General features: G+C 38.2%; 1 protein-coding gene across 1 annotated transcript in view; it reads right to left on the bottom strand.

Annotated features, from left to right (window-relative positions):
• Positions 1 to 1,857: 1,857 nt before the first annotated feature.
• Positions 1,858 to 20,630, bottom strand: part of LOC101742922 (IDLSRF-like peptide) — a 76,700-nt gene continuing 57,927 nt past the window's right edge. The window contains exons 3-5 of the mRNA XM_004923235.4: positions 7,591 to 7,719; positions 4,119 to 4,271; positions 1,858 to 3,670 (exon numbers count right to left, since the gene is read on the bottom strand). Of these exons, the coding sequence (XP_004923292.1) occupies positions 3,477 to 3,670; positions 4,119 to 4,271; positions 7,591 to 7,719 (476 nt within the window). The 3' untranslated portion in view covers positions 1,858 to 3,476. The remainder of the gene's footprint in view (positions 3,671 to 4,118; positions 4,272 to 7,590; positions 7,720 to 20,630) is intronic.

The raw sequence follows: 20,630 nt of genomic DNA, 5'->3' as shown, positions 1-20,630 counted from the left end.
GGCTTGCCGGGCGGCCTGGTAGGTCCGCCGCGGCGCCGTACCGCGGAGACCGGCGTCGTTGGTCGTTGACTAGCGCCTCGACGACCCCTCGGCCGGGCCTCTTCGGGGTGGCGCCGCGATTCTGGTTCTAGTGTTTTTTTTTTATGGTTGAAAGATTACTGGTGGCCCGGAGGCCTTTCCAGCTTCACCAGGACAGGTGGGCGAGCAAAGGCTCAGCCAGGAGGGGTGGGATTTGCTAACAGCTAACCTAGCGCCTCCGAAGGAGACCTAACAGCTCAAGAGCAGCTGCTTCGCGAATGAATCTACTACCGGATCGGAATCGCGACCCGCTGAGAAGATCCGGCGAGAAACTCAGCGAGCTGATTCATGGGTTAGGTTGCACGGCGAACTCTTTGTCGAGTTCGACGAGTACGGTTACCGGGGTCCCTAAGCCTGCTCCTAGTGTTAGAGCTGAAGGCGTCTAATGCAAAGGTTATTGGATCTGATGGATCCGTAAGGACGTATCTAGGGCGTCGACGGTGACTGGCTCCTGCGTGATCAGGATTCGGGGAGTAGTCAGCGGCGGCTACGATAAGGCGATTATCATGACGCATAGCCTTATCGAAGTACCGTTCCGACGCTGACTTCATGTATTTCTGGATAGATTCGAGGCCTAAGTCGTCGTGTAGGTCAACGTTCCTCACGAACCACGGAGCTCCGACGGCTAACCTGTAAAAGCGGGATTGTAGAGATTGGAGGGTGTCTATATGCGTGCGGGCCGCGTGAGCGAACACCACACTCGCGTAAGTCATGACGGGCCTTAAGCAAGTTTTGTAAAGTGTCACCTTGTTCCGAAGGGACATTTTACTTCGCTTACAGATCACGGGGTAGAGTCTACCGAGAATAAACGCGGCACGGTCAGGGACTGATTTTATACGCGGGCGGAATGTCATCGATGCATCCAGGGTAACGCCCAGGTACTTGACCTTCCTGGCCCAGGGTATGGGTTGTCTAAAGAGAGTAATCGGGGGTGTGAGATTCCTCCTCCTAATCCGGGAGGAAATCCGTGTGGAGCTTCCCCTCTGAAATAGCACCGCAGTACTTTTCGCTGGGTTGATGTCTATGCGCCATTTTCGGAACCACTGTCCTAGGGCTAGGGCTGCGCTCTGAAGGTTCTAGTGTTGAGCGCGGGAACCCTCCTACTCGTACCGGGTTCTGACCTCAGACGGACGTCGGATGTCAAAGTGCAGGGGAGTCGTTTAGTGCGGTAGGGACCTAAAACTCCTTGGTTCCGTGGTCTGCTCCCTACATCTGCAGATCGTCAAGTCCCGCATAGCCCAGTTTCACCAGGACAGGTGGGCGACCAAAGGCTCAATCAGGAGTGGTGCGTTTTGTTAACAGCTGCCCGAGCGCCTCCGGAGGAGATGTGACAACTCAAGGGCACCTGTTTCGCGAATAAATCTAATAACGGATCGAAATCGTGACCCGCTGAGAAAATCCGGCGAGTAACTCAGCGGGCTGATGTATGGATTAGATTGCACGTCGAACTCTTTGCCGAGTTCGACCAGGGCTAACAACAGCCGCCACCTATCCATTTTCGTTATTTATATAAAGACGATATTCATAGAAAAATTAATTCGAATTAAAATAAATATTAAAATAATTTCGAAAATATTAAAATAAATTCGAAGTTCTATATGTTTAGATGAAGTTATTTTTTGAAACATGGCCATTCTTTCGGAAAAAATATGGTAATTAGGCTATTTTTAAGCAACAACTATTATGGGCTCCGTTCTTTTCAAAAATAGATGTTTACTTACCTACCGTTTTTCTGTTTAAAAATTTTACTATCAACGAGGAGTTGGAAATGAAAGGCGATTTCAAGATGATTCATTTATTAATTTATATAAGATCAATAAGCATACTTAATTTAAAACACGTATCTAAACAGAGCTCAAACATCTCTTCTGTAGACAGTATTCTGACGCAAGTTAAAACTATTATATATCTTTAAAAATTGTCTTAACGGATTAACATGCATCTTTGAAATATTTTAAATTTACTAATAGAGAAGTTATCTACACTACAGGTACACATTGAAACGTTGTGATCCTAATATTTAACGATGGAAATATCTGGATAAGTTTTGAGGTTATAAAATTTCTGACAAATACAGGCTGCTTTTCTCAGCACGCCGCATATTTATTAGGTACCTACATAATTAGCTGTTGCAGTTTCCAAGACTTCTATTTTTCTTTGAAGACAATTCTGTTTACGAATGTTATAAAAATCGTTAATTTTGATCACCTTGTATCGTTCATAAGTTTTCCGAATTTGTTTAATTAATCCTCATTAATACAACATCGTGTACCTGATATTTTCCTCCGATGATTACATTACATTAATTCGTTGTCTTCATAGCCCGCATTTGACGAAAATTTTATCAACATACAACATCAAGTGAATCTAAGATCGAAAAAACGTGACAAAGACGAATTGAACTCTACGTGAATATTAATAATCTATGAGTCGTGTCTACATCACGCCCAACGATAAATTTTAATATTTTTAGTAAACATTATTATAATCACATATTTTGATATGTATCTGGATTCGAGTGCAGCACCCTTCAACTATGCATTCAATCGAGTCAGTTTTGACATTAAAGAGTTCCTACTAAGAGACTCCTAAACATTGTTTAACTACAATACCGATCATATTAAAATAATTGTACTTTATACGCTACTGTTAGATAATAATAATAATATAGATCATTAAAATCTATGATATGTATTCATTACTACGCTTAAGTTTAAATCGATATGTTTCCGTGGTCCTATTCTGGATTTTCCAAAAAGCCAGATATAAAGCGCATATATTCTTTTAACGTTTCTTAATAGCTAACGACAAGTAATCGAACGTTAGCCTTTATATCTCGCTTAGAATGGACGCTTCACGTTTCATCGGAGTCGCCTCTGACATTTGTCCAAGATAGAAGGGAAGAGTTAGATTAAGGATGGGGCGACAAACACACATACAAACCACGCACGGTAACATCGTGTCAGAGCATCATGAAGTGCGCGCCAGCCTTCTCCGCACCCCGCAGACACTTCATGACGAGACGCGAGCAACTGCCCTGACACTTGGCCAATCTAATAATCTATTGAAGCATGCTTACAAAAATATACACATATAAATATATTAACTAGGATTTGAAAATCAATACTCTCTTGTCTATTTCTCTTTGGTTTTGGAGGTGTTCGAGAAATTGCCGGTGGGACCGGAATCGTTCTATGTGGCCGGTCGTAGAAGATTCTAGTCCCAGAGGATTTCTCGTAGTTAAACAGGTATATCACACTCATTCTCACTGGGATCAGGAAAGGGATTTACTTTCTCCTGAATCTTATGGAGTCATAGGGCAGGTAGCTATAGAAGGAGGAGCTTATGGGGGCAAAGTGGACAACAGAGTAGTATTCAGAGGCCGACTCCGGTGCTATTCAGTCAAGGAAACCGGTGTTAACCAGTTTCTCCAGGAAAAACTTGACGTCTCCGAGTTCGGAATCCTTGATGCCAAGAGATTTAAGCATGCCAAGGTCGCCGTTCTCTACAGCCATAAAGACGGAGCGGAGGTGTTCGAGATCAGACCTCATCAGGTGGAGAGCAGCGCCAAAATCTTCGATCGTCTGGGATTCTGAAATATAGCAAATTTAAAAGTTGTAATTAGTTTTCTAACCATGATCTAGTCCCTAACAACAGTTCTGCGCCCACATACATAGCTTATGCTTAGGGCAACTACCGCAAATTAATCGATTTAAATTTCATACTTTATGAATTATACCCACTTTAAGTATCCTTATGCTTGTTTCAGACTATTACCCAAAAGTATCATTGTTAAACCAGAAAATATATTACAATTTCAATGTTTATCAGTATTTACTGGTGGTAGGGCGTATTGTGAGGCCGCACTGGTAGGTAGGTGCCTTGACCATTTTGTGCCGTGAAGCAGTCATGCGTTCTCTCAACTTCATATCTGAAGTGCATTTACGTTGTAATGAATATGGGCTTCAGTAATAATTGGAACTCTTAGTTGGTTATAAGATCTTAGACCCGTTTAATCTATTAAAATTATGCTTGATTACCTGATAAAGCAATGGCGACTTTCTCAACGCCACCCAGCGGCTCCAAGGCATCCCTCGCTTTGCTGCCAAAGAGTTTTTCCAGGTAGTTGGGTCCGTGGGATGCTAGCAGCGATTGCAGGAACGATGCTGTTTCTTCGACTGGTGGTCTTTTAGCTGTAACGCGATTATCAAAATTTACATTCTATTGTTGATTTTTATAGGATTCGTTAAATTCGTCCATAGTAGGCATATTCGAAGTTCTAGTTAACAGGATTAAATATAAAATTTCGTTTATATCAGGATTCGTTGTCATTATTTGCGATTCTAATTTATTGGCCAGATTGACGGAAGACCGCTTTTGGATTATTTTATCCTCTTAAAGCGATTACATAAATTGCAATGAAGAAGTATTTAAATGTATTTAATATTTAGTGTACATCTTTAAAACGGATAGGTATTTTAAAATTTAATTATGATAACATCGATCTTTATCGCTAAATAAAGCTAAATCTATATTAATTTTCTTATAAAAACTGTACAAAGAGTTTTACATTAGGAGATAAATTAATTAGAGTCGTAATGTCGCCTCACATCTCAAGCTAGGTGGCGACATTTATTATCTGCTAACTACAGACTCCCATTTCCGCCCGGGTAAGTCCATTTTGAGTTGGCAATTAAAAAAAAACTAATATGTTAGGAGGAACGTGAAAAGTTGGCATCTCAATTCTTGCATGTTAAAACATGATCATTTTATTTCTTTACTGAAGACCAGCAAGATTTCATAAGATCTGTGTCCTAAAACAGCTTAGAATTTCAACGATGATGAAACTTTACAATTCCGCAAAGGGTGGTATTTAACAAAAGTAACAGAGATCGTATCTACAAAGACTATAAGTATAATTTTAGTAGCCTAAGTCATAAATCTTCGTGTACAACCGAAGCCAGCGCTAATTTCTAGAATTTACCCTCGGTTCGAAAACTTTTGTTTTATTTATTGTTTTATTTGAGAGCTGGGAAGGTTTTACGAGAACGTCGGTTTCAATTAAAACTTTAACTGTTTGTAACTTGATTTAGATTTACAGCGGATCCGTGATTTTATTTATTTTATTTATACTTATTGTACACAAAAGAAAAATACAGTAAAAACAGATTTAAAGAATGTTTAAATACTATGTACAAAGGCGAGCTTAACTCATTCATGAGTTTTCTTCCAGCAAACCATTAGCAGAGAGAAATACGATGTATAAGAGGGGAATAGTGTACAATATAAGAGCTATTAAAGCATGATTTTTAAACTAAGTATTAAAAAAGTATTTTATTTATTTCGTCTTTGTTTACTATTACTGTTCGCTTTAGACGCTCTGTATTTTTTTTCTTACCTAATCTGATAGCCTTGAGAGGCTATTTGAACGTAACCTTAACTAGTAGGTGAGCTCATGGAGCTTAAACCAGAGTGATGCTAACACTGTTCTCCGACTTAAATTCTGCAATATTTCAAGCAAATATTAGACTAGTGTTGGAGCGTGTTGTAAGCCCACACGGGTAGGTACCACTATCTTGCTATATTAATCGTGAAGCTTGTCGGTCATGTCCTTCTATAAATGAGATTCGAGGAGACTCATCAGCAGTAGGCAGAGGCTTGTCTATGAGCTACGGTGGCTACTTACCATTTAGCGAGCCGTATGTTCGTATGCCTGCGATAAAAAATGCGTGTTCCGATTTCAAAGGAGACAGCCGGCAATTGAGCCTTAGATATCATGTCTCTAAGTAGGTAACAAATTATAATTTGCGTAATCACTGGTGGTAGGACCTCTTATGAGTCCGCACGGGTAGGCACCACCACCCTGCCTATTTCTGCCGTGAAACAGTAATGCGTTTCGGTTTGAAGGGTGGGGCAGCCGTTGTAACTATACTGAGACCTTAAAATTAAATCTCAAGGTAGGTGGCGGCATTTACGTTGTAGATTGCTCCGGTAACCACTTAACACCAGTTGGGCAGTAAGCTCGTCCACCTACCTAAGCAATAAAAAAGAAGATGAGTGCATTACATTGTAGTTGCTTACATGGTTACACTTAAAACCAGGCGGCCCTTAAGCTCATTTAACCATCTAAGCAAGACAATAAAAACAACAATTAGCCTGGACGACAAATCTATAGTCCTGGTTTCTTTTGATTCTAAGTCCAGACAGACAAAAAAAACTTCAGAGGTGTCAAGGGACACCCGGATGGAACGAAGTTCCTTTCGATTAATTAGTGAAGGAATTGTAATATTTTTTTTTAAGTTATAATAATAAATTACGGCATTATGAAGAAGAAAAAAACAATACTATGAACTAAATTACTATTGTTGAAACGCTATCTCGAGAAACTGTACTCATTACGCGGACCAATCGGATACGAGCAATGTCACGCGATAAGCGCCTACACGTTGATTGGTCAGAATGACGGATCTAAAAAGTGTCGTGACAACTTTTCGTAAGAATTTTTTCCGTCTAGCCCCCTTTCACAACGCGCGATAAGGAACTTCGTTCCAAAACTTCGTTCCAAAAAACAACATAAAAAGAACACAGAAATAATAAAATATCCCCGCGAGTAACGTTATGTAAAGAGCTCGTGAACTGGTGTTATGTTGAGTAAATTGACATTTTATGTAAAAATGTACATATATTTACACCTTCATGAGAACACGATTTTGGTCTTGTTAGCGTTAAATCCTGAGAATGGGCCGTAAAGAACATTTCGTAGGCGTATTTGTTAAGTAAGTTTTAAATATCTATTTTTTTGGAACGATAATTTGTTTTTACTGTTCTATTCCCTGTTCCAGGTCTGGCTTTGGATCGTTTAGCCTCACAAACTGTATCCTAAGGAGGATTTATGGTGTGATTAATTTTTAATATCTAAAAAATAGTCTGGTCGATGCTTTTATAAAGGTGTTACCATATGCGTGTTTTTTTATTTTTTTTATTGCTTAGATGGGTGGACGAGCTTACAGCCCACCTGGTGTTAAGTGGTTACTGGAGCCTATAGACATTTACAACGTAAATGCGTCACCCACCTTGAGATATAAGGTCTCAAGTATAGTTACAACGGCTGCCCCACCCTTCAAACCGAAACGCATTACTGCTTCACGGCAGAAATAGGCGGGTTGGTGGTACCTGCCCGTGCGGACGCACAAGAGGTCCTACCACCAGTAATTACGCAAATTATAATTTTGCGGGTTTGATATTTATTACACGATGTTATTCCTTCACCGTGGAAGTCAATCGTGAACATTTGTTAAATACGTACTTCATTAGAAAAATTGGTACCCGCCTGCGGGATGTGAACACCGGTGCATCGCCAGATTCGAATGCACTGGACGTCTTATCCTTTAGGCCACGACGACTTCAACTGTTTTCTGATTTCTGATGACCTAGCTTTTTATTTTTATTATGACCCACAGGTATGAATGTTTGAAATATATAAAAGAAAACATGACCGATAATATCACTCACCAGCCGTGCACAGTTTGGAGTCTTCATCGTAGCCGTCAATGCAATCCGGAGCTCCATCGCAGAGATACTGAATCGAGATGCAGTTTCCATCCACTGGGCATTTGAAGGGCTCGTACGGATGGCAGTATTCTAGAAAGGATAATGGAAATTAAACTTTTTCAACTTGGTCTTATTCTATTTTTATTTTTATTGGGCTGTCAATAGGTTGGGGTTTGGTTATGCCCCTGGCATACCATTGACGGAACCGTTTGCTCGTAAAAGGATGACGATTAAATATCATACGATACTTTTTTTTAGGGATTTTATGACCTGGTAACTAAGACCTTTAAGTCATGTCTTATTTTAATTTATATTGTTATTTTTATGAAAAATGATAATATGGAGTGAAATGAAATAAAGATGATTAATTTGAGACATTAGTCAACTGGGTTGAAATTAAATTAAATGAGATGAGATGATGTGGGATGAAATATAATCTCAGTAAAATGGTGGTCATTTACTAAGATTTTTTCAGTGGACTTAATACTAGCTGTACTCGCTCGCTTCGCTGGGCATTTAAAATTAACATTATTATTTATTGTCATTATTATTAGGGATACCAATACTCATATTATTATAAATATTAGCCTATCCATTAAGTACATGTATTTTCTACATGGATACCAAGTTTCAAGTCAATCGGATGCATGGTTCAGTAGTTATAACGGAACATCCGTAAAAACCACTTTAGATTTATATATTAGTATAAATTAAGTGCTATATACGACATAATATATATTACTGTTGTAGACAGAAAAGAAAAGCAACAAATTTCTTGGCAAGAAAATATATTACCGAAAAAGCCCTTCAAATTTTTCTGAGCATTACAAGCAAATAAGCTTGTACAAAAAGAAAGGACTGGCCCTTTCATAACACATTATTTTTAACGAGACGCCTATTGGTCTTGTTACGATGTTGGCCCTTTACAGAGAGGTCCTTTCGAAGGTTGATTAGGGCCCTAATTGTAGCCCAGATTAACGGACCGACGGATTTAATCAACAATTCATGCGCAGTGAGTTTGGGTTCCGTGTTACTAATTCATTTTGTTAATCGAGTTATTGTTAGTTAAATCTGCCATCATGGGCGGCTTCGTGAGTGCTTTTTAAGCCGGCCACTATCGTTGTAGATAATACTCACGAAAATATAATATCCGGCCTATCCTATTGCGCTTCCGTTCGTCCGTAGTATTAGTATTGTAAGGTTTGTTGTAAAATAATTAAATTAAATTTAACATGTCAAAGTTAAGGCAATTTTCGGTTTGCCAAATAGCAACACTGTTGGTGGGAGTAATCAAATCAAATCAAAATAAAAAAAAAAATATTTAACATAAATGAAAGTGCATACTTGTTGAACGTCAAAAGAACTACCGCCACTAATTGCAGTAGCGGGGACGTAGCATAATAAAAAAGGCGGTAGTCTGAAAAAACGGGACAGAAAGCAGTCTATTCAGTAGTGAGCAAATATGTAAAGTGAACTACTGCAATCTGTATATTATTTCCTGACTGTTGGAAGCGGAGTTCTACAGTATTCAGCACTAATTCTCCTATTATTTAGTACTTATGGTAATTATAGGCTAGTACGCCCTTCTTATTATCACTGTCCAGCCAATTTTTGACATGTGTTCATTCAATGCAATTGTGACCTCCATATCTATCTATCATCTATGAGCCGGTTATTGTTTAACAGCTTGGACCCTGATTTTGACTCTATTTATACCTTCCCTTATTGCTTTAAATAGATAGAAGATCTAGGACTAGGTAGGACCTCTTGTGAGTCCGCACGGCTAGGTACCACCACCTTGCCCATTTCTGTTGTGAAGCAGTGATGCGTTTCGGTTTGAAGGGCGGGGCAGCCGTTGTAACTATACTTAGACTTTAGAACTCATATCTCAAGGCGGGTGGCGCATTTCAATGTAGATTTATATGGGCTCCAGTAACCACTTAACACCTGGGAAGCTGTGAGCTCGTCTACCCATTTAAGCAAAAAAAGGGCATAAAGTCGAAATGTCAATTGTATGGTTGGAAGCCTGTTGCAACATTTAAACTGGAATCCATAATAAATTCACGGCCGAAATAGGCAGAGTGGTGGTAGGCACCACACAACAAAATCCCTGTTGATATTGCGATGCTACTACCGTCATTAGAATCCCAGCTCACCGTCCACTCGATGTGAGACGGTAACTAGAGTTTATAGACCCAAATTAAATGCATAATGCGTAAGATATTTTTTTGTGAATCTCAGTCTGTATTAATTAGAATATTAAAAGACCGAAACGTTGCTAAAATAATAATGTAATTTGTTATGATAGTCCTATCTTGTCCACATTCCTGAGATACACAAAAAAATATTTTATAATAATTATGGACGACAATATTGATAATAATAATGCGTAACATTAGACCATGTTTGAAATTACAATACGAAAACACTTAACTCTCAAATGGATAGCATTCATTGCCATCATGCTGAAACCCAAACTAGCTACACCAAGAAACGTGAATCTCCAAACAGAGCGTTAAATGGCACAGTTATTCCGAAAATAAATTTCATTGTGAACCGTGAGGCATTTCGAAAACCAACATCCTTGTAATGAACTAATTGGATTAACCGACGCTTCAGGCGCTTCATAGACTTCATTACGGGACAAATAACCTCTAAATGTCATCGTATACAGGAATAGGAGCCGCCATAAACGTCCTTTCGGCTTATTTTACCAACAAAGCTTTTATGTTGGAAACTAAAATTTAATTATGGGGATGTAATTAATTTGATGCTAGTTTCAGAGGAAAAGCTAGTCAGTGGTGGTGTTATTTCACACCCATGGTACGTATTTTGTTATTTGGAATTCGAAAATGTCATTAACACAGTTCAGGAATTTTAAATCCGTATTTTTATTGGCGAGATAGATGCGCAGGGCCTAGCTAGTGTTATGAGGTCCTGGAGCCATAGATATCAGCAACGTAAATGCTTCCCATCTTGTGACACAAGTCCTAAAGTCTTAATTTTACAGTACAACGGCCGCCCCGCCCTTCAAACCCTTTTTTATTACGCGATGCTATTTTCTTCACTGTGGAAGCTAATTGGGACCATTTGTTGAGTACGTATTTCATTAGACATCATAGATAATCGCCTTATCGTTACCGCCGCTGACTACACTATCTATTATAACTATTACTACTATCCCTACACTACTTATAATCTAGCGACGAGAAAAGTGCACCAGGAAAGTAATCACAAAAAAAAATAACTTTTTTTTGCTTAACTTAAGATAACATGAAAAATTTAATTTCATGTTTTTAATCTGTATCAAGACGTGATGACGTCATTCGGAGATGTGCCTTCGACGGTAATAAAAACGAAATCTGTTTACAAATTACAAAACGTTCAACATTGAAAGACAGGCGGAGTGGGAATAAATGTTTTGAATGTTTCATTAAGGAGTTCTTATTATTTATGGCACGGCCACTTCAAACTTGATGATCAAGGTTGATAGAGGCATTCACGTTCTGAAGGTTCGAGTAACCACTCAATACAAAGTGGGACGTCAGCTTGTCTAAGTCATACAAATACTCAGTTTGACTTTTATTTCTTTTTATAAAATGTACATAAAAAAAAGTGGTGCGCGTACAACTTGGTGCACGGGAAAGAAGTGAAACTACTTTTGGGGTGTGTAGTATTGCGGTTTTCCTTATTTATTATCCTTAAATCAAATTTCCCTTGTAAAAGGGAATGCTGTGTATAAGAGAAACGACCTCTTCACCATTTATATTATATATTTTTGAATTATATTTCATTATAGGAAAATAAATTCATTTAAATCCTTCATCTATACATATAAATAAAATTGGAGTATCTGTTTGTAATAATGAAATGACCACTTTTTAATACATGCTTATGAATATATATATACGGTACATACACCAAAGTTACATTTTTTACAATTTTTGTCTCTGTCTGTCGGTCTATTTGTTCCGGCTAATCTCTGGAACGGCAGGACAGATTTTGACGAGACTTTCACTGATGGGTAGCTGATGATATAAGGAGTAACTTAGGCTAATAAAATATAAGATAGTTAATATGTTACTGCCATGTACAGGACCAATGAAAAACTAATAACAAGTCATCTAGTGGCCGACGCCCGTAAACAGAATGTGTACAAGAGAAACGACCTAGCTCGCTCTCTCTCTCTCTCTCTCTCTCTCTCTCTCTCTAAGGTCGAGTGGTTTGCAAGACGCTCTGTTCATTTTCTCACTCTCGCTCGTCCTAAATCGTATCTTTTTTCTCTAGCCGTAACGAATCTGTCGCGATTAAAATTTTATTCACAACGCGCCTAAAGAAGTTTCACTTCAATAACGAGAAACTCAAAAAACGCTATTTGTTTAAACATGCGTGCGTATCTGTGTGTGTGTGTGTGTGTGTGTGTGTGTGTGTGTGTGTGTGTTTGTAAAATATTTTCACATTCAGTTAAACTGATGTTTAACTACAAAACTAATAAAATACGAGCAAAGCTTTACGGTTCTGCTACTTCCGTCGGCTCGTACAAAACAAAATCCCTCTAAAAGATCCTCAAACGAAGGAAACAATATTGGAAAACTTTTGTACGGAACGGGATATAAAAGCTTCCCGGCTTAACTCACAAATGTATAGAAAAAGTTCTGAATCGCGATTTTTAGAACAGCCCCGTATTGAAACATAACAAATAAACGAGCAACAATAAAGGTTTTTACAAAAAGTATTTACGTCTGGTAACAATAGGCAGCCTTATTGCTTAGAGCGATAACAATTGTAACACATACAATGTAAAATGAATATTATATTTGTCTCTTACCCAGTTACCGGAGTCTATAGACACCAAAACGTTAACGCCCCTCCCTTTGAGGCATGAGGTCGAATTTTTGAGTGTATTGGATGACGGCTATAAAACAATTTAAACGGGAATGGACTTCTTCGCGTCAGAGATAACCAAGTTAGTAGTACGTATTTGTTTAGCTTCCTTTTTTCCCACCTACCTAATCGCTAGTTCTAATCATCCTAGGGGGCTATTGCAGCTACACTGGGAGGGGGTTTGGCTCACAATCGCCAAGGAACGAACGCAGTGGGTTCTTTAAAACAAACTTCCACTTAAATATTGTACTTATCTGAGCAATTATGTATGTGTATTGCAAGCAAAATGCACTATTGCAACAGAGTCATTTCGTGATTGTTGTATTTTGTCTACAAATAAAATTGAAATAAATGAGAAGTAATATCGACGGGTGAAAGGCCATTTGGCTTAAGCAACATTGTTGCTACTTTATAACAGAGCCATTTAAAGTTTTAAACTTTAAATGGCTCTGTTGGGGAAAAAAAATTGGTTGGGAAAAAAAATTATATTAAAAAAAAAATTGTTTGAAAAAACTTACAAAATACGCTTTGATAGAAAATCCAACTAAAAATAGAAAATAAATTTTAGTAAATTTGAATTGAAAACAGTGTAAGAAAAAAATGATTTTATTGTAAAAAAGCATGTGGTGCTTTTCAGGATATTATCAAAATAACCCCTCTACTCATATCTGTTAATAAAATATTTATAACTACTGATACTATGCAATTTTTTAAATATTTTTTTCATTTTTTTTTTATTTTTGGATTGTCATCGGTCCTTAATAAGTATATCAAATTTCGAGTTAATCCGACGTTTTGAAGGGGGTCAAAATCATGTTCATAACAACATACATACGTCTGAAGCTAATAAACGCGTATTAAAAAACTTCTTCAGCTATTTCAATAGACTAAAATCGATTGAAGTTCAATTAAAAAACATTCATGCAAATACAAAATAAAACACACGATGAATTACAAAGATAAATGTGGCGTATTAAATGAAATGTCGCTGAAGCCAAATAGCCTTTCAACCACACAGTTTCAAGTTCAAAGCAACCAGGTACTTAGATAATAATTTTAAAGTTTCAAATTAGAATAACACTAGTCAAAAAAAGCAAACAATCTAGTATAATCAAGCTCCACCTGTTTAGAGCAATTCTAAACATGAAGTTTGTATAGCTATTTTTTGAATTTTGAAATAGAATAATAATTTTGACAACACAGTCATTGTAAATCAATCAACAATTCAGGTCGTACGTGCACGTGTTGTAACTAATCGAAATAAAATAAAAATAATCTTCTCTCTGAATATATCGAATTATTGAAGCGACCAGCACAAAATACAGTCCACGCTCTACACACCACCTACGACGATTACGTAACATTAACATTTTCAATCAAGTAACAAAAATTCAAGAGATTTTTTTTGGAAAAAAGTCTTGTTCTAATTTAGGATTCGAGAGAATAATGCCTAGATAAATAATAAATTCGGTCTAAGATTGAAGTATTTTTTTGTACCGAAAAATGAAAGCTTATTTTCTTATTATATTTTACTGGTTTCTTGTTAGTTCACGCTGACAGCTTGCGAGACTGCTTTGACTGACTGACTGACTGACTGACTGACTGACTGCTTTGAAAAATATAGCACGTCCTTGTCAGCCTAAGTATACAATATTTTTATATCTCTACTTTTATTTCTATCGTTCGAATCTAGTTTTGTGTTACCCGTCTATGGTAAGAGAGGGCTGATAAAGAAGTCTTAGTAGTTAGTTTGACGAGGCGATAAATAGTGTACACAATAAATCGTTTGGAGATTTTTTTTCTGCGGCTGAAACTCCTACAAGATCCTAACGTAAAGGAAAAAAAATAATTTTTTTTTCCTTTCTAAGCTGATAGTCTTTAGAGGCTAAATAGCCTCTCAAGACTAACCGTGTAACCTTAACTAGTAAGTGATCTCACGCGGCTCGAACCTGACGACGTTGCTAACACGATTCTTCACAGAATCTACCACCGGATCGGAAACGCGACCCACTGAGAATATCCGGCGAGAAACTCAGTGGGCTGTGTCTGAGGCTTAATTTACTCGTCGAGCCCTTCGCCGCAAGCGACGGGTTCGACAAGAATGATGACCGATGCTTGAGATATCTAAAAGCACCGTTAATGGATCGGGAGGATCCGAAATGACGTGTTTTGGGCAACGTCGAGTGCTTTCCGTTCTGTCCGCAGGATTGGGAATGAAATAGTTTTAATTAAGTTTAAATTAAATAATTTAATTAACGTCATCTATTAGCAAAAATTGAAGAAAATATTAACCTGTCGGAGACGGTCATTAGTTTCGCAGCTAAACGAAACGCAGCACGATTCCCGAGAGATGGCAGCACGATTGCGGTATCGTCGGAACTCTGTTAAATTCGTGCGACGACAGAGCTTAGCCGATGGAGGCGCGTGGACGCCGTCACACTAAGACTTACCGATTAGCCTTCTTGAAGAGCGGTGCCTCCGTCCTAAGAACTGTCATTCGTTTTCGTTTGCTAACGTCAATAGAAGATTTCTAAATTGTTCTAAGACAACAAACGTGATTAGTGTACTCAATATTTCTCTTAGCTCGATCACCCTATTCGCCTCTACGATGTCCGACGATGGTGTTAATAATTGTGGCTTCTCCGACAAACCTATAGAATTATGGTCGCGTAGAGCAGAATATTCGTTATCACGATTCCACTAGAACATCGTAGCTGGAATACATTTTATGTTAAGTTTGTGCAAAGCTGGACCGGTGCATCCCGGACTATAACTACGTTAAAACTTCTATAATTGCTTCTCAAGAGCTGTAACATAATGTTTCATGAATAGTGAGCACGGAACTTGCTTTGAAGTTGCTTTGCGAATAATCACCTAGCACTCTGTTAAGGAATAGATATCCTAATAACTGACTGCTTCAAAGGAGATCTTAAAGTATAAAACTTTAATAATAAATAAGTAATGTTATCAACCAAAGACTATTCAATCACAAAAGCGGTGGTACGACATCACTAGTCTACAAATATTACAAATATGGCGTAACAAAACTATATCGAAGAATCGGTTCAAATTGAATTCCGAATATTGAAATAATATTGCTGACAAAAAGAAAATCTATCAATAAATGGTCCAGACTATTGTAGACCACGAAACATTCTATAGTATCTTTTGGTCGGAGTTTTTCTTTCTCGCAGACTATTTCAAATAAACTAAGATTCCCATTTACGAAATCAGTTCAGAAAACAATAACATGATTGAAAAAACCTCTCGAGACTCCAGCAGCGAAGGTCGGTTAGGCCTCTGCGGATTATTGTGTTTCGTCTTACAATTACAAGCGACAGGTTGTTTGGTCTAAGTTTAGTTGTTTTTATATACGAAAAATGAAATCATGTTAATAGATTTTGTCAGCAAATTTGATTGTCACATTAAACGGGTCATAATGAATTGAATTTAAAGAATTCAATTGTATTTTCGAAGTAACTCAAATATGAAAAACAGAATGTCAAGAGTTTATTTGTTATTGAACGTTGTGTGAAATGTGAACTATTTGATGATAGATAGCTCAGAGGCAGGCAGTCTGAAGAGACTGAAATGACAGAGATCGCGAAATATTACTATGTTTAGGGTTTTCTTATGGTTTCTTATGGTTATCAAATTTAACTTATTTGATTTTTTTTATTGCCCTTGTAGGCAGACGAGCATACGGCCCACCTGATGGTGAGTGGTTACCGTCGCCCATGGACTTCAGCAATGCCAGGGGCAGAGTCAAGCCGCTGCCTACCGAAATGTATATTTTAACATGTTTGTTACGAAAAATTGCTGTCCGTCTCTGAGATTTGTGATCAATTTCATAGTTTCCATGTTATACGACTTCAGGGATGCTTATGTAAAGATTTAATTCAAAATTACCCTCAATTTTGTGTCGAGTCTACATTAAATGATACTTTTTACAGCGGCCATAGGTAGCTCATACGCAGTTCGAAGCCAAAGTCTGCAAGACAATGTTTTACAGACTTAGATAATTATTTTTAGTATCTTTAAATCTAAAGAAAAGTACTTCATCCTCCAAAGGTGCCGTCGGTCGATCGAAATAACAACTGTGCGAAAGCTATTATTTAGAGCTGTTGCTTATGTAAGATATATTGTAGTAAATTTTAAAAGCATTTAATTTTTGCCTAGTTTGTTCTATATATTTTTTTTCTATTGCTTAGACGGGTGGACGAGCTCACAGCCAACCTGGTGTCAAGTGTTTACTGGAGCCCATAGATATCTACAGCGTAAATGCGCCACCCACCTTGAGATATAAGTTCTAAGGTCTCAGTATAGTTACAATGGCTGCCTCCACCTCTCAAATCGAAACGCATTACAGCTTCACGGCAGAAATAGGCGGGGTGGTGGTACCTACCCGTGCGGACTGAAAAAAGGTTCTACCACCAGTAATTACGCAAATTATAATTTTTGCGGGTTTGATTATTTATTACACGATGTTATTCCTTCACCGTGGAAGTCAATCGTGAACATTTGTTAAATACGTATTTCATTAGAAAAATTGGTACCCGCTTGTGGGATTCGAATACCGTTGCATCGCTCGATACGAATGCAACGGACGTCTTATCCTTTAGGCCACGACGACTTCAAATTCTTTGTTCTATATTCTCATACTATAAGTAACGATCCATTGTTATCCTTTGAAAACTACTGTATATTATGTAAATTGAACAAAAAAATCCGGTGTCGAGTACTTTCTCGTCTGACAATTTAAATTTCAAGAACGCTTTCGTGATGAAACTGCTTACGAAGTTTCGGGTACCTACTCCCCTGGGGCTCTCATTTTAGTTCATTGGATTAACAGCGTAGAGATGAAAGGGCCTTAGTTAAATTTAAGGTTTTCGGTAAAAAATTTTGATATTCAGTAGTCGAGAATTTTTAGACGCAGGCGAGCAAATTAGCTCAAGGATCAATAAGGGCCAACAGATACCGCAAAGTAATGAATGAAGCTGCTCCGAAAATTCTTGTTATAATAGTTTTTGCTAAAAATATATTGGAGCTCACGTGAAATATACCTTAATATATATCAAAACGTTTGAATAATATTCTTTTTCATTTATGTTATTCCGTCACGGTTCAAATACGTGGTTGCGTGATGAAGAATTGGTTTCGGTTTTAGGATCATGTGGTTGATAAGAAGTGGAAAAATGATTTTAACGCTGCAGAAGGAATAATTGTTAACACTAAAGTGCTTTGATTGGTTTTAGACGTGTATTATTAGCTGCCCGGACAGCCATCGCCCCGTCCAAATTTAATTATTGTTCTTTGTGAATTTTTTAACATTTTTTTTATAATCTGGGTAGCTTTTTCCAATATTTATTTCACTAAAAAGTTATTTAGATTTTTAGAACATGTAAAAATAGTCAATTAATATAAAAAAACGATAAAATTGTATTTCTATCTGAGAAAAGTAGCTTGGAATTCTCGCGATTTCAAAGAAAGAAATGTACGAGCGATACTTGGTTCTTTGGAAGTTTAACAATGACAGAGGTTCTGGATAATACGGATCTTTCCCAGAAGTCACCTAATGAGGGCAACATTTACGATCGACTGTTTCATTGTGAGTGTGAGTAAGTGACTTGTTCTTTTTTTCCAATTGACTTCATCCAAGTTGTATGGCTTGATGGTTCTTTACGGTCAAAATGTCAATTAAAGAAATGACTACTTATATCATAGAAATAATGTCTTTGTATTATAGATTTAGACATATACGACAAAGGTAAAATCTTCCACCGAGCGGGTGATATTGCTCGGTAGACTGACGGTTCGAATGTTTTTGTTCGGAACTTGTATATATAAAAGCTTATCTTGAAAATGCCGTAAGCGAGATTCTGGTGGTTTTACTGATGGTAGGACCTCTTGTGAGTTCGAACGGGTAGGTACCACCACTCCGCCTGTCTGCCGTGAATCAGTAATGCGTTTCAGTTTGAAGGGTGGGGTAGCCGTTGTAACTATACTGAGACTTTAGAACTATCTCAAGGTGTGTGGCGGCATTGACGTTGTGGATTTAATGTATGGGCTCCGGTAACCACTTAACACTAGGTGGGCTGTGAGATCGTCCACCCATCCATGCAATTAAAAAAAATTAGTCAAAATCAAACTCGTGAAGATATGTAGACTCTTATGTGTTTGGTATATCACTGGTACTCCTCTGTAGTCGACGCATTATGTTATTATATAGTAAGATGTTATAAGCAGGGGCAATGTGTCTCTTGTCTTGTGCATTTTAACTACGAATCCAATTATGCTACCTCCCAGTGGACAAGATTTAATGTGCGTGGCATTTTCATTGAGTCCTCTCTTAATAACTTCACGATAATTGGCGGACTGTGAGATCCCCGCAATGAATTAAATTACTCAATAATATAAAATACATTATTCAAATATAGGTCACGTCGACAATTCAATGCATTTATTTATCAACCATTTTCTCTGGTGAACACGATTAAATAATTAAACAATAATAGTTAGGGTTGACAATGACAATTGAACCAAAATAATTTATCTATTATATCATCATCATCATCATTATCAGCCTTTATCTGCCCACTGTTGAACATAGGCCTTCCCCAATGCCCTCCGCATAATATGGTTCTCCGCCTTCCGCATCCAACGACTTCCCGCTGTGCGCTCTAAGTCGTCGGTCCACCTGGTTGGAGGACGCCCCGCGCTCCTGGTACCCATCCGTGGCCTCCATTCGAGGACTTTCCTCCCTCACTTGGAGTCGCTGGCTCAACAGATGTGACCGGCCCATTGCCACTTGAGCCCGCTAATTTTGAGAGCTATTTCGTTACATAATATAGTCACCGTCGACGCCCTAGACACGTTCTTACGGATCCATCAGATCCAATAACCTTTGCATTAGACGCCTTCAGCTCTAACACTAGGAGCAGGCTTAGGGACCTCGGTAACCGTACTCGTCGAACTCGACAAAGAGTTCGCCGTGCAACCTAACCCATGAATCAGCTCGCTGAGTTTCTCGCCGGATCTTCTCAGCGGGTCGCGATTCCGATCCGGTAGTAGATTCATTCGCGAAGCAATTGCTCTTGAGTTGTTAGGTCTCCTTCGGAGGCGTTCGGGCAGTTGTTAGCTAATCCCGCCCCTCTTGGCTGAGCCTTTGCTCGCCCACCTGTCCTGGTGAAACTGGAAAGGCCTTCGGGCCACCAGTAAAATATCAATAAAAAAAAATAAAAAAAATTATATCTATTATATAATATTCGTGATTCCTTGTATTAGTGTCAGGAGCTGCTGAAGAGGTGTCCGTGTGGTTATTTGGACTTTTAATTATATGAAGATTTCAGAAAAAAACTTGTCTCATACGCATTACCTTTGTCTTTCGCGGGTCGCAGCAACTTCCCAAATCCCCTGACAATAGCTTCACCACCTTTAAACCGGAACGCGTTACTGTTTTGCGGCAGATATAGGCGGGATAGTGGTACCTGTTGTCCTCGTCGAAATTCTTCGATTACGACGAAGAGCTCGACAAGCGAACTAACCCATAGACACAGCCCACTGATTTTCTCAGTGGGTCGCCGGATCTTCTCAATGGGTCGCGATTCCGATCCGGTGGTAAATTCAGCGAAGCACTGCTCTTGCTAGGGTTAGTGTTACAAAATTATCTCTCTTAAGCTAGCAGCGAATAGGTAGGAGAAAAAAGGTAGCTTCTCGGACACACAAGATCAGGCCACAAAGCCACGGCTAGTATTTTACTTTTATTTTATAACTAACGGCCCGCTCCGGCTCCGCTCGGGTCTTTAACAAAAAATTTAACGATATTTGACGTTGTTTTATTTTTTTAAATAATAGAACGCTTATTGCGTTATAATCTTCGAAGGTTATAATATATAATAGAATAATCAAAGGTTATAATATATAATAGTTAGACATACGCTCTCGCGACACTGTTTGTATATAATTATGTGTTCTACAAAGTCGTAGTACATTATTTTACTCTATCATCAATAGTTTACGCAGGGCACGCGATGTAAAGAATATTTTAGGTAATTTTTTACACCTTGGGTTACATTATTGGAGTTTCAGTAAGGATTCCTAATTTTCTTCAAAAAATT

The sequence above is a fragment of the Bombyx mori genome, chromosome 7, assembly GCF_030269925.1.
Source record: "Bombyx mori chromosome 7, ASM3026992v2".
Taxonomy (NCBI): domain Eukaryota; kingdom Metazoa; phylum Arthropoda; class Insecta; order Lepidoptera; family Bombycidae; genus Bombyx; species Bombyx mori.
The sequence above is the reverse complement of the archived record's forward strand: the minus strand, read 5'-3'. Positions and strand labels throughout refer to the sequence as shown.